General features: G+C 41.9%; 1 protein-coding gene across 1 annotated transcript in view; it reads right to left on the bottom strand.

The window, feature by feature from the left end:
- Positions 1-15,060, bottom strand: part of LOC142203891 (E3 ubiquitin-protein ligase RNF213-like) — a 335,709-nt gene that overhangs the window by 118,446 nt on the left and 202,203 nt on the right. The window contains exons 9-17 of the mRNA XM_075274990.1: positions 13,595-13,647; positions 11,107-11,260; positions 10,854-11,009; positions 9,103-9,192; positions 8,505-8,627; positions 6,977-7,160; positions 2,630-2,803; positions 2,404-2,547; positions 84-697 (exon numbers count right to left, since the gene is read on the bottom strand). Of these exons, the coding sequence (XP_075131091.1) occupies positions 84-697; positions 2,404-2,547; positions 2,630-2,803; positions 6,977-7,160; positions 8,505-8,627; positions 9,103-9,192; positions 10,854-11,009; positions 11,107-11,260; positions 13,595-13,647 (1,692 nt within the window). The remainder of the gene's footprint in view (positions 1-83; positions 698-2,403; positions 2,548-2,629; positions 2,804-6,976; positions 7,161-8,504; positions 8,628-9,102; positions 9,193-10,853; positions 11,010-11,106; positions 11,261-13,594; positions 13,648-15,060) is intronic.

The following is a 15,060-nucleotide window of genomic DNA, read 5'->3' on the forward strand; positions in this document are numbered from 1 at the left end:
GACTGTACTGTCTTATGAAACTGATCTCATGAAAGTACAATAATATTTCACACAGTGAGAGAGCCATGCTTAAATGTACTTACAAATTCGAGCAGTGTTGTCAAGGTCTTGAAATTTCCAGAGAGATTTAATAAAGTTTTAACATCATCTATAACTTTAGCTGAACGGAAAGCTACGTCCAGCTGGTGATATTGCTCAATCTGTTTGACACGCTGAGGGATCCATCTACCATTGTCATTAGCTCCCAAATTCCGAAGATTTTTAAATTCCTCTTCTAATTGTTTGTATTTATTTTTGAAATCTTTCAAAAAATTGTCAACAACGTCAAAGGTGATTTCTCCGGTCTTTAAATTTTCATAAATTATTTGACAACTTTCAAGGCAGGGACAAAAAATTTCAACCCTTAAGTCACCTAATGTTAGTTCAAAATCATCTTCATCTTGACTTTCTTCACCTTCTACATCTCGGAAACTGTTTGCAAATGAATGTTGTTGTTGTTCCCAGCAAGTAATGAAAACATGACTTTTTCTGAAGACGTGAACACTGCGAGCCATGTCCATTAAGTCAGATGATAGCTCATAGTAGGACACAGAATCTTCTTGGATATCTTGGCCAAGAGTCCTCACGGACATTAATTCATTCAATTTTTGTGGTCCCAGATTTTGTGAGTATTTCTTCTGAAGTTCTGAAACATTTACTGCAAATAGAGAAATAGAAAAAAAAAAGGTTTTGAAATATAGTATAAAACAAAACGTATATCTTACTCATTCTAAAAGATTAATATATTTCAACATAGGCAATAAATTCCTAAAATTATTATATTTAGATTGTATTTACCAAAGTTAAAACAAATAAGGAAATATCAGACTACTTCGGTAAAAATCAACTTGACTAGTTGATTGGCATGGGCGCTTTAGGACATGGGCCTCCTCTGATGACGTTAGGCTGGGCTCCCTACCTGGGGTCTCCTCCTCCCTCCCCTCTTTTAATCAGCTGGGTGCCACCCACCCTGGTACCTCTCTCCTGGTTGGAATACCACCAGTTGGCAGCATTCTGATTTAAGTTCTCCCTGCAGTCCCTCTTCTCCTCCCCCTTATCTGTCTTGGAGAGCATTCTCTAACAGCCCAAGGCCCCGCCTCATACCCTCTCCCTTTTGTACGATACCCTTCTGTCAGCCGCTACGCTGGACCTTCCCCGTATACCAGGTCTTGGGAGACTGACCTGGTTCATCTCTCTGCTGCTGATTAGGCCCACTGCTTTCTCCTGTCCCATAAGCTACCACTACCCTGCAGTGCTCAGGAGAAAAATTTCAAGATCCTGACCCATTGGTACCGTTGCTCGATCCTCCTACATAAATTCTACCCATCCGTTACGGATCATTGTAGGCGCTGTGATTCTGCAGAGGGCTCCGTTTTCCACATATGTTGGGATTGTGGAGGGATACAGTCCTTTTGGGCCTCTGTGTTTGTGCTTTATGGGAGGGTCTGTGATCGCTCCCTGACTCCCTCTCCTCAGGTTGCCCTTTTGTCACTTATGCCTCTCTGTCACTTATGCCACAAACTCTCTCAGGTCAAGCGTGATCTCCTGCACCACTTCCTCACGGCCACCAGGACGGTTATTCCCCGCCACTGGCGTAGCTCCACATCGCCTTCCCTGCTGGAATGGCTTCATGAATTCCTCCTTATCAGACGAATGGGGGCCCTGGTCGTGGAGGACTCTCCCGATCCTTCCAAATTCGAATCCCTCTGGCAGCCGTGGGTCGTATTTCAGGAGTCCGCGGAGTTCTCCTCTCTGTTCAGCTAAGCCCTTGTGTTTCTGGCTTCCCATTTCTGGCAACTCTGGGTTCCTTTCCCCTGTCCCCCCCTTTACCTATTTTTCCCCAGTCCTCGCTTCTTTGTCTCGTCTTCCCTTTTCCAATTGTTTCTTGTGTATCTTGTGAGCCTTCCCCCCTCCCACCCCTTTTCTTGTCTGTCGTCCCTTTTTTGCTTCTGGTTCTTTATACGTACTTTTTATGCCCAGGGGTTCCCCCTGGAGTCAGTATTGCTTATTGGCCCTGCAAGGACTTGACATTTGTTGTGTGGGCATAAAGCCCTTTCTACTCTCCTTGTTTGTTTTTACTGCAAAAATTTTATAAAATGTATAATAAGACATAACATTGATAAAGTTGACTTTGCTGTCATGTACCCACAACATTGTAGAGGAAAAGCATCACTTAGTGGCATCTCTTCCACTATAATGATGCATGGTGGCCATGTTTTGGGTGTGCAAGTATGGAAATCCAATCCCCAATTGCTCCTTTACAGTTGTATCCAAGGTAGCACATGCAATGACAAAGGTTTCATATTTCTGTGTATACACTACACTCACTGGACCTGATATTGCTAAGTATTTAGTGATCAGTACCTTTTATGTTCATACTGATTGTCTGGATTATTTGAAGGAGACTTCCCACCCATTCACGCTCATCCTTAAGAGTCTTTAATTCTTCTTTCCTCCATTCCAGCACTTCTTTAATGTCAGCCAATGAAATGGACTCCCTTTTTTCTACTATTAAAAAAGACAAACAGTAGTCATATTACGTTTCCATCGGTATACATTACACAATGTTATCTGAAATCATAGGACTTACTAAGTCTGCAAATATCCAAAAACTTTTTTTTGTTATTTAAAATGCATTCCAAATGTTTGACCAGCACAGTTCCATCACTGATGCAGTTTGTGGCATCTAGAAACACAGATTCTGAGATAGCCACCAGGTCTTGAATTTCCTCTTTAATATGTTGAATGATTCTTAAGTCTGTTCCTGTAAAAATATATAAATAAATAAATCATACATATATACAGTTCAGTAACAATAAACTTTATAAAGCGCCAACAAATTTCACAGCACTGTACAATTTGTAGGGTTCAAATACAGACAGAAAGATACATTACAAAGCAAGTCATTTCACACAATGGGACTGAGGGCCCTGCTCGCAAGAGCTAGAGGGTATGAGGTAGAGGGAGTGACACGAGGTAGAAGGGGCGGCATCGGAGATAACATTGCTTATACAGTGGTCAGACAATTTTGTAATAGAGGTTACTGTCATTACACAAACTTAAAACTTTATGAGCCTTCACCAGTCGTGTCCTTTAACATGTGGATGGTGCCTGGACATATAGAGTTAGCCTCAAATGGCATCATATCATGTGGGTTAATGTGGGAACGGTGACAGAGGAGGGTTAAATTTTGGGGATTCTAATTACGGTACGGAAGGGTTTACATTAGGAATTGTGATAGGCCTGTCTGAAAAGATGTGTCTTTAGTTTATGCTTGAAGCTGTAGAAATTGGGAGTTAATCTGATTGTCAGGGGTAGAGCATTCCAGAGAAGTGGTGCAACTCGGGAGAAGTCTTGTATACGAATATGGGAAGTTCTGATAATAGAGGATGTAAGTGTTAGGTCATTGAGTGAATGGAGAGCACAGGTTGGGCGGTAGACAGAGATGAGGGAGGAAATGTAGGGAGGTGCAGCATTGTGGAGAGCCTTGTGGATGAGGGTGATCCTACTAATATTATAAATGTGAAAGTTTGGATGTTCGTGTGTTTGTTCCTCAATCACGCAAAAATGGCTGAACAGATTTGAATGAAATTCGGAACATAGATTGTAATGTCGATTAAAATATAGGTTACTTTTTATCCCAGTAAATGACATGGCTTCACGACTGTGATGAATTTTTGTTCACATACTATATAACGCTAAGGCCCCACGGGCCGTAATCGCAGCACTAAAGCGCTGCGGAAAGAACTGCGCCGTGAACGCACTGCGGTTCTTTCCGCAGCGCTTTTAACAGAAAGTTTGCAGAGTTTATCTCCGCAGACTTTCTGTCACAATTATATCTATGGGAAAGCCGCCAGCGTATGGGAAAGCCGCAACAGCTTTGCAAATCGCAGCATGTCCGCGCTGCAATCTTTTCCGCAAAATGCTGATGGGATTTGCATGAATCCCATCCACTTTGGCTGCACTGTACAACGCCGTGATTTTTCCCGCAGCGTCTCTTCGGGCAAATTGCGGCGTTTACGTCCCGTGGGGCCCCGGCCTTACACTGCTCTTATCTCAGCTTCTAAGAAAGCCAGGGCTGTTATCTCTCTGTGTAAACCCACAGTAACCCACAGTGTTCATGCATTTGCATATTATCTGATCTGCTCCAGGCATTGCAGACAAACTGACACGAGCAAACACCTTCATTCCAAATTGCCAGTTTGCCAATTTTCAATATGCCTGTAAAAAGAAAATCTAATTTGTCGCAAAGGAGAGCTATGAAGGAGCCAGAAGTCACAGAGCTCTCCACAAGTGCAGCTGAGGGGGATCACCAACACCTGAGATAGCGGAACAATCACGGGCACAGTGCGAGGAACGAGTTCACCGGCAGGCCAGCTTGACAGCTGTCGAAATGCCGGAGAGGCGGATCATCAATGCCAACAACACGCTCATTATATGACGTTCCAGCAAGATGCTGGACCAATCACAGGCACAGTGCAAGAAACAAGTTCAGCGGCAGGCCAGCTTAAGAGCTGCCAAAACGCTGGAGAATGCGGATCATCAATGCCAACAACACGCTCATTACATGGTGTCCCAGCGAGTTGTTGAGATCAGGCAAACCATTGACGGCAGCAATTTGCTGAATATAGGCGGATCATCGGCACCAAGTAGCTGGCGCTAGTAACTTTATATCTTATTCTATAATGAATAGGCAGCGAATGTAGTGACCGGCACAGACCGGAAGCATCGCTGTAGTGTCTAGACTGATAGATGAGCCTGGCCGCTGCATTCAGAATAGATTGTAGAGGGCCAGTCTGCAAGCCAGCTGGCTGCATAAGCTAGCTGGCTATTGAGTAGCCGTGTGTGCATGGGAACCCCTTCCACTCAGCTGGCTTACCAGTCTTTGGTGGCTCGGGCATACAATAAAGTATCATATGTTTCTGTCATATGTCTTGCCCCAGAAATGTGGATAGGTTATCACAGGGGTAGAGAACGTACGGCTCTCCAGCTGTTGCAAAACTACAACTCCCAGCATGCATACTTGCTCTGCTGTTCTTGGAACTCCCATGGAAGTGAATGGAGCATGCTGGGAGTTGTAGTTTCACAGCAGCTGGAGAGCCGAAGGTTCCCTACCCCTGGGTTATCAGTATCTGATTAGTGGGTGTTAGACACCCAAAACCTGCACTTTGAGCTGTTCTGGCTGCTTCCTGGTGCTGGAAACTTCTGCTGTGGAGGGGGCTGGAATGAGCTCTGCTTCTCCACAAGTAATAGGCGCAGAGCTGTAGTCCCATCCACTTTATAGCAGTGGCACCAAGTTACTGCACCTATTAATTGAATTGTAGAACAGCTACTTCCAAGCCCTGTCCACAGCAAAATTGCCTGGAGCCTGGCGACAGCTGGATCGGCTGATCAGTGAGGGTTCCAGGAGTCCAACACTCACTAAACATATACTGACGACCACCATAGTCATCAGTATAAAAAAAAAAAAAAAAAAACCTCTGTTTTGGCCAGAAAATTCATTAAATATTGCAATAAAATGGCATTATTTATTATTTTCACTAGACTCGTTTCTCTATCTTTGATGCCTTTCTTCTTCAGTAGTTTATGTATCTACTTCCTGTCCTGCCTTATAGTCCACTACTACTACTACAGCCACCACCACCACTCCTATTACTACTACCACTACTACTATAATCACCACTTCCATTACTACTACTATCACGACCACCCCTACTACTACCACTACAATAATAATAATAATAATAATAATAATAATAGTAATAATAATTATAATAATTAATAGAAGAAAGAAGAAGAATTTCTCCAGCCAGCAGCACACTAAAGAAATCTGAAACAACCTCAAAAACATCAGGATCAAGGGGCCACACGGTGGCTCAGTGGTTAGCACTGCAGCCTTGCAGCGCTGGGTCCTGGTGTTCAAATCCCGCCAAGGGCAAAAAACCATCTGCAAGGAGTTTGTATGTTCTCCCCGTGTTTGCATGGATTTCCATCCCATATTCCAAAAAAGACATACTGATAGGGAAAAATGTACATTGTGAGCTCTATGTGGGGCTCACAATCTACATTTAAAAAAAAAAAAAAAAAAAAACCCCATCAGGATCAAAATCAGCACGCAGACTTTATTCTTTTTTTTTTTACACATCCCTTGACTTATCTGGTCACAAGTCAAGTGATGTATCTGCTACTCTGAGGGTGGAGGGAGGAGGGGCTAAGTGCACGGGAGCAAGCCTGGAAGGGGGGGGGGGGTAGTTCACCCTTTGGCGGGAAGGGGCCACCAATACAGACCCGGCATCCGCTGAAATAGAGAGGCAGATGCCAAAGAGGGTTAGACGCCTGCACAGGTGCCTGCAACATTGCTATGCTTCTGCCCTGCATGAAGCCAGCAGCGGCGTAATAGCAGCATCGCTCCTGCCTATTCTATTACAGCGGATGCCGGGTCTGTATTGGCATTGTGAAGGCTAGACTGGTCTCACCATCTATGAGCGTGCACGCAGGGCCAGCGGCATCTCGCCGCTGGCTTTGCATATGTAACCCCGCCCACCAATGACGCAACAAAGCAGGAAGACAGAAGATTTTACAGCAACGAAGACTGGTGAGTATGCGACGTGGGAATACCCCTTTAAGGGTGCATTCACACTGAGTAAACGCTAGCTTATTTTGTAGAGTAAAATTACACTTGTAAATTTTGCTATCCCATTGACTTCAATGACATTTTACAGGCGTATTTTTTACAGGCGTATTTTTTACAGGCGTATTTTTTACAGGCGTATTTTTACACTTGTAAAAAAATATCATTGAAGTCAATGGGATAGCAAAATTTACAAGTGTAATTTTACTCTACAAAATAAGCTAGCGTTTACTCAGTGTGAATGCACCCTTACAATGTAATCTAAAATGTAAATGTTAACAATAGGTGACAATAAAAACTACTTACCATAAAGCTTGAATATATATGTTGCATCATTCCACTGTAACAAATGTTCTAGGACTCTATCAGGGTCCTTTTCACATGTTCCATTTTCATCTTTAGGCCAAGAATTCAGTATAACACTTGACACCAGTCGCCCAAAATTTGCTAAATTATATGTATCCAGATGACTGAGAATATTATTTTCTGACTACAAATAAAAAATAGGAAAAACACATTGTATAAAGTACCAGGGATTAGATATAGTACAAGTTCAGAAGAATACACCTTGGGGATATTGTTCTAACTGTGTGGCCAGCAAATTTTTATTCATGTATGTTTTTTTTTTTTTAAAGGAATTAACCCTTTAAGGACATTGCCTATTTTGGCCTTAATGACCAATTTGAAATATCTGGTGGATGTTGAACCTGTCTAAGCGGTGTTATCAAAATCTGGCCCAAAGTGTTGTTTTTTTTTTTTTTCAAATATATAAGACTCTGTCCAGCAGTTCTAAGACTCATGAGACCTGCCCAGCAGTTCTACGACTCTGTAGACCTGAGAAGAATATGCAAATCTGACTTCCATGATGTAATTAGGATGCCAGTGCCTCAAGTATGCACACCAATAGAGGGCGCTGACTGAGAATGTGCAAGTCTATTTTCCATGATGTAATTAGGAAGACAGAGTCTCAGTCAAGCAATCCAATAGAGGGCGCTCCCTTTAACATCATGCCGACTTTCTCAGAGGCCTTTGTTTGCAATTATGTTGGGATTTTACCAGCCAAGGACAGCTGTTTCGATGTATTTGCATCTCATCAGCTTGGCGCAGAGAGGACTGATCTGGCAGAGGTGAGAGGCTTAGACAGGGTTGGGGGGATATCATCACTCCATAGGGAGAAAACCACCATTTAGGTGTGTGGAGTCTTATTAAGCCATGAGCGCTCCACTGTGCCTGAGTCATTTAACCCGTAATGCAACAGTACACGAGATTAGAACACAAGAAAACAAACTCAATCTCCATACACAGAGAGAGCCACATAGACACACAACTGCAGCATCTAGTATGTGCTGTATTTCACCATAGTGCATGGATCACATCTACACTGTTCAGTTCTGCTGTATAATGCTGTTGGTACGTCTTTTTGTGTTCAATGGGAGGAAGAAACTGAAGAAGGACATTGAAAAACTAAGTATCCTGCTGGATCTTGAAGCAGATTTCGCAGCTGCTTCAGCTGCAGAGTCTGCTGCCCATTTATCAGGGGCTGATCAGAAATTGAAAGCCTTGGCAGGAAGACGAAGTCAGAAAGGGAAGAGGAATTTGAGGCGCAAGTCCACCTCTAATTCTTCTTCTATTTCTGTCAGTGAACGGACCCTTAAAGTTACATTCAGGAAATGGGGTTCTGTAAAAATAAAGTTTAAATCTGTAGTTTTTCCAAGTGAAATTTCTACCAATTTCACAGATTATTATTATCATAGGTGCAATCAAATTACTGTGCATTCTGGTGCAGATAATTTTCTGGTGTCCTCTTTTTATCAACAAATATGGCTGTTATTACCTGACAAGCAAAATGCGCTGCTTCAATAGCACAGTCCTCAAAACATTTACTTATTGATGGATGAAGGTCTTTAAATATATATTGCTCTTTGCAGTAGATCACAATCCGTTTAATAGGCTCCTCCTATAACAGAAAAGCAACATGAAAATATGAATGACTACAACCACTACAAAACTGCAACATAGTCTATGTAATATACACAATAGAAAAACAACCGTATCACTGTACTCTACAACGCTGTACTGTGGGAAGGGTTGTTGCTTACCGCCCAGCGAAGATGCTGATCAGTGAGGTACTTGTCTATGGATGAGCCCTATCAGGAGGGGAGGGATATGTTCATCACCGCTATAGACACTACTGTGAGGAAGGGCGTTCCTGACTGTCAGAAACGCCCTTCTGACAGGGAAGAGCTACGGTACCGGCACAGAGAGCTCTTCAACGGGAGCACAGAAAGGAAAAGTCGATGTTGGTTTTCTAGCGCTGTATTAAACAGCATGTGCCCCAGATGGCGAAAGGTCCTCTTTAAGACTACATAAAATTGCACAAATGAACAAAACAACCGCTCGAACAACACAGTTGCCTACGTTTTACTAGTTACCTTCTTAATTTTTCTGCACAATGACGGTAGGAGGGAATCTCTCCAGTTCTGAGTTACACTTTCACCAGCTTTCAGAATCAGGTCCCATGCCTACGACAAGAAAATAGAAATAAACAGCTAGTAAATGTTCTCAAGAAAATGGAAAAAGGGAAAATGACAGGTCACATCTACAGTGTTTATGGGCCGAATCCAGAATACAACCCCACACACTTACTGCCACTGTGCCTGGCCTGCATCAGAAACTGAGCAGTTGAAGCCCTGAAGTCCCTATTCCAGGGGAATCCAGTATATACAGAGAATGTAGACGGCCAGGAGCAAGAATTTTTCAGCACAGTTTTTGTGCTGAAAAAGCCCCCCTCGGCTTTTTTTTTTTTTTTTTTTTTTTTTTTTGGGGGGGGGGGGGGTGAGGGGAGTGGGGGTCTATGACCAGCCACAATAGTAATGTATAGAGTCTCCCATAAAATAGTGAAAAAAGGAAGCTTTATAAAAATAAAATAAATGTTCTAAATCACTCCTTTCCCTAGAATACATATAAAAGTAGAAAATTACTGGGAAACACAAACACATTAGGAATGGCTGTGTCTGAGATGCCCGGTCTACTGAATATAGGGTATCTGCAGTGCTCCTGTTCTGTCGGGAAGGGGTTAATAGGAGCACTGCAGATACCCTATATTCAGCCAGGCTGAATTCCAAGTGGGGGAAAAAAAAAACCCCAGTCCTTAAGATCAGGGAAGGGGCAGACAGACAACCAAAACACCCCCTCCCCTTTCCCAGCATCTACTGCACCCAAAAACTCCAGCCATTTTAATTTTTGAGATTTTCCAGTAGCTGCTGCATTTCTCCCCCTCGGCTTATACTCAGGTCAATAAGTTTTCCTAGTTTTTGTGGTAAAATTAGGGGCCTCGGCTTATATTCGGGTCAGCTTATACTCGAGTATATACGGTAATCATTCTGCCCTGTAGTATGGGGTTCTGGGGTGTGGTTATTCTCCCTCTCCATACAGATAGCCACAGTGGCCACTTAAGAATTATTTCTTATTTTCATACTATCACCATTATTTTGTTTTAGTATCACAATAAAAGTTTCGTTTTAGATTCCAGTGACCACATTTACATTGAGTAATGACCCTTCAGTGAGTTGTTTATTAAATAAAAGAAAATAATTAAAAAAGTGAAAAACAGACACGATTTCCCTCATCTTTTGTTTATATTTTCCCAGATATAAAAAAAAGAAAAAGAAAACACATGCAAAAATAAAAACAACACAAAAATAAAGCCCTAAGTGTCACTGGAAAAAAGATACAGAAATTAGTTGAAGAACCAAAATGATAAAAATGTTATAGCCCTCAAAACAGAACATACAAAAAACACAAAAATGTTTCTGGTCCTGAACCACAAATTGGCCCGAAACAGAAGTGGTTAAGGACTCAGGGAGCCTTCACACGGAGTAAACGCGCGTGTATTTTTGCAAAATACACGTGTAAAAATACACGTGTAAAAATAAGACTCCCATTGACTTCAATGACTTTTTACAGGCGTATTTTTACACGTGTAAAAAATATCATTGAAGTCAATGGGAGTCTTATTTTTACACGTGTATTTTGCAAAAATACACGCGCGTTTACTCCGTTTGAAGGCTCCCTCAAAGGCCCCTTATTGTAGATATTTGTGTTATGCATCTGTCCATTAAATTCCTCTGCTGTATTTTTAGAAATCTAAAATAATGAATATAACTAAAAAATCAAAAGTTACCTTTATTTCATTATAAAATGAAGTCGTGCTGTAACGAGAATGAAAATTGAACTTGTCCTCAAACACACTTTCCAGCCATTTTTTTGTTAGCATGGTTGTGTTGTCAAACACTTCCTTTATCTCAAGTTGCAATGATTCAGTTTCATCACTTCCATTCTAAGACATAAATGGAAAAATAAGGACAGTAAAAAAATCTAGTGTAAGTGTATGATGTGTCACTTACACGTAAAACCCATCCACAATACAAACTTACCGACAAACCTGCAAATCTTAGTAAAGTCAAGATGATCTGAGCAGACAGGGCCACTAACTCAGAACAGATCTTCAGCAATCTATGGCTAAGGATATTATGGTGCAGGTCCAAGCCGGCTTTACAACACTTCTGAAATGATTCGTCCTTCAGAGGCCTCCAAAGTGTCACAAAAAAGAGCAAAATAAAAGTAGAAAATGACGGTAAATACACAGCACATCCTATTAATATTATAAATGTGAAAGTTTGTGGGTTTGTGAGTTTGTGTGTGTTTGGATGTTCGGATGTTTGTTCCTCAATCACGCAAAACCTGCTCGACCGATTTGGCTGAAATTTTCCACAAACATAGTCACTACACCCGATTGCGCAATAGGCTACTTTTCATCACAATAGCGCACATACGTTTGTGCCAGGAACCCCACAAAACCCAAACTCACACCACCATCTCTGCAATCTCACATACTTTGGACCCTAGCAAGCCACAAAATTGATATTGCCCTCTACAGCCTCGCCCCTAACCCCACACAATCACATATACATATACTTTACCACTTTGCCCCTCACCTTAACGATACTCCAGGAGGCGCTCTATAACGCTCCGGAGCAGCCATATTTGCCGACCCCCACCGCTCTGACAATCCGCGACACCGCCCACCCATGTCAATACCCCTAGGCATTCTAATAAATGCAAAAAAAAGTTTAAAAAAAAAATAAAAACAAATAAAAAGGATTAAAAATTAAAATCACCCCCCTTTCCCTAGAACACATATAAAAGTAGTTAAAAACTGTGAAACACATACATGTTAGGTATGCCCACGTCCGAAATCGCCCGCTCTACAAAGCTATACAAATATTTTTCCTGTTCGGTAAACGCCGTAGCGGGAAAAATGGTCAAAAGTGCCAAACCGCCGTTTTTTCACTGTAAAAATTTGAATAAAAAGTGATCAAAGCAATAACATGTCCCAAAAATGATAGAACTAAAAAGTACACCCGACCCCGCAAAAATGACGCCCTATACATCCCCGTACACGCACGTATAAAAAAGTTACGGCTGTCAGAATATGGCGACTTTTCAAAAAAAAAATTTTTTAACACAGTTTTGGATTTTTTAAAGGGGTCAAAATGTAAATAAAACCATATAAATTTGGTATCCCCGGAATCGTAACGAAACACATAATACAGGGGACAGGTCAATTTGGTTGCACAGTGAACGTCGTAAAACCAAAGCCCGTAAGAAAGTCGCAGAAATGCATTTTTTCTTCAAATCCACCCCATTCTGAATTTTTTCCCCGCTTCCCAGTACATTATATAGAATAAATAATGGCGGCATCATGAAGAAAAATTTGTCCCAGAAAAATTAAGACCTCATATGGCTCTGAGAGCGGAGAAATAAAAAAGTTATGGGGTTTAGAAGGAGGGGAGTCAAAAACGAAAAACCAAAATCAAAAAATGCCATCGGCGGGAAAGGGTTAACTTCAAATACTTCTGTCCCAAAGACACTATGTAAAGTTTCTCACAACACCGTATAGCAGCTCAAATACAAAGTAACTGCAACACAAAAGTCTCACGTATTCTCTGAATTACAGCAACAACAAGATACAAAGTTACATTTCATATCCCATCTCTTATACACAGTACGAAAACCTTACCCGCGCCTGTATATACCCACTGCTACAATCACCGCAGACGAAGTCGCGGGTACCAGCTAGTCACTTAATAAAATCACCAACAAGTTGTGAACTGAATTCAATTTTGTTTAATGATAGTTCTTAAAAGGGGTCCTCCGAAATTGGAAAAAAATAAAAACTGAAAAAATGTCAGGGTTCCTGTCCTGATACCTAGCTGCATCCTCTTAGTAAAATGCAAAAGTTCAATTTGTCTCTAGGGGCATTACTGGAAAAAGAAAAGTCTGTCTTCATTGACGCTGAGTGAGGTGAGGAACACTCCCCAGTACTTGTCTAGCGGTGTATTACACTGCATATGCCCTGAGGACATGAAAGGTCCTCTTTAAAATCTCGATAAAAGATTTAAGTTTGTGGTTGTAAGGTGACAAAATGTAAAAAAGTACAAGAGGTATGAATAATTTTGCATGGCACTGTAATATTGACATGGAGAGGAATGTGATTTTCACCAGAAGTGAAGATAGAAAACTTGATGTACATATATACTAAAGCCAATAATTGCAGAATGCTTCGATAGGGGATAATTTCATGATTGATGGTAGTTTGACCCCTTTGACACTCACCAACCCCAAGAATGGACGTGCAGTTTTCCCATTCTGATGAAGTGTAAGATAAAACATGCACACTGCTGATCCATTCATTCTATACAGGAGTGATGGAAACAGCCCAGTACAATGGTCGGACCCCCACCAACTTTGGACTTATCCACTATCCTTTCGATAGGGGATAACATCTTTACTTGGTACAACCCCTTAAAATCTCTCAGTGGCTCAATCTTACTTAATTAATGAAAAATGCACTTCACTTACTTTCCTTGTTTTTGCATAATCTGTAGTATCTTTTTCAAAATATCTTCAACTTTCTGAAAGAAAAGAAAAAGGAAACAAATTAGGAATTAAACTAGGTTCACATATGCATTTAAGTCTCTGCAGATTCCACCTAAAAACAGTATGAAACTATAGGAAACCTGATGGTCACCTGGTAGACCCCATTATAGTCTATGCGGTCCGTGGATGTCAGCAGTCATTCAGGTCCCAATGCTAGTGTGAATCTAGCACAGTGGTCCTCAAACTGCGGCCCAAGGGCCACATGCGGCCCGCCAAGCACTTCTGTCTGGCCCCGCCGACAACGCTGGCAGGCGTGCATTTATAATGAAGCTCCTGGGGAGCTCGGGCTAGGCCATGGAGCACACTTCACTTTATGTATTGGAGGGCACCGCTCCCGATGTCTGTGCGACCTGCTCTGCCTCCGGCCCACTGTTTAAAAAGTTTGAGGACCCCTGATCTAGCATAAGTAAAACTTGGGCTCTAACACCAACAACACTTGAGCAGAGGTCACTTAAGACACAAAATTATTTATCCTTTCTGTGGTATCTCTTAGAGATGTAAAGCAACCCAAACAAGGAGACTATAATGATGGAAAGTATAGGGTATGTTCAAATATTTTGGTAATAAATCCACAATGTCTGATCTACACAACCAACTCATAAGTTCCGCTCTAGTGTCTTTTCCTTCTGAAGGTTTACTCACTTTTGTTTTGGATCACTTTTACACCTCAAGAAGGGTTTCTTAGACACTTTCGGATGGCAGCCAGGACTGTGGTCCCAAGTTATTGGATATTATCAAGGTTACCATCCACACGACTATGAAAAATATTATAGGGATCCTATCATTGGATACCCTTTTTTTCTGACTAACTCGTAGGAATAGCCTTAAAAAAGGCCATTCTTCTCCTACCTTTAGATGTCTTCTCCGCGCCGCTGTTCAGTAGAAATCCAGGTTTTTCGTGCGCATGCCCACACCACAAGAAAATGGCCGCTTACACAGTAAGCCGTGTAAGTGGCAGCTTACACAGTAAGCTGGTGTAAGTGGCCATTTTCTTGTGGCCATGAGCATGCGCAGTCGGCTCTGCCCAAGGCCCGATGGCAGAGCCGAATGCGCATGACTAGAAAAGTAAAACCCAGGACGGAAGAAGACACAGGGAGAGGGCGTTCCAGAAGAAGATTGATATTTCTCTCACAGCATTGGGGATGCCCCCAGTGCTGCGAGAGAACTCATTTGCATACCGAAGAAAACCCAGTTTTCTACCAAACGGTGGCCCGGAGAAGACATCTAAAGGTAGGAGGAGAATAGCCTTTCTTAAGGCTATTCCTACGTGTTAGTCAGAAAAAAAAGGGTATCCAGTGATAGGATCCCATTAAGGCTGGTCATTTCTATTAGTTTCAGCACAATTATGCTCTCTGTTGTCAGGTGGGTGGTCACTGTCTGTCTGATCC

The sequence above is a fragment of the Leptodactylus fuscus genome, chromosome 5 (assembly GCF_031893055.1).
Source record: "Leptodactylus fuscus isolate aLepFus1 chromosome 5, aLepFus1.hap2, whole genome shotgun sequence".
NCBI lineage: Eukaryota > Metazoa > Chordata > Amphibia > Anura > Leptodactylidae > Leptodactylus > Leptodactylus fuscus.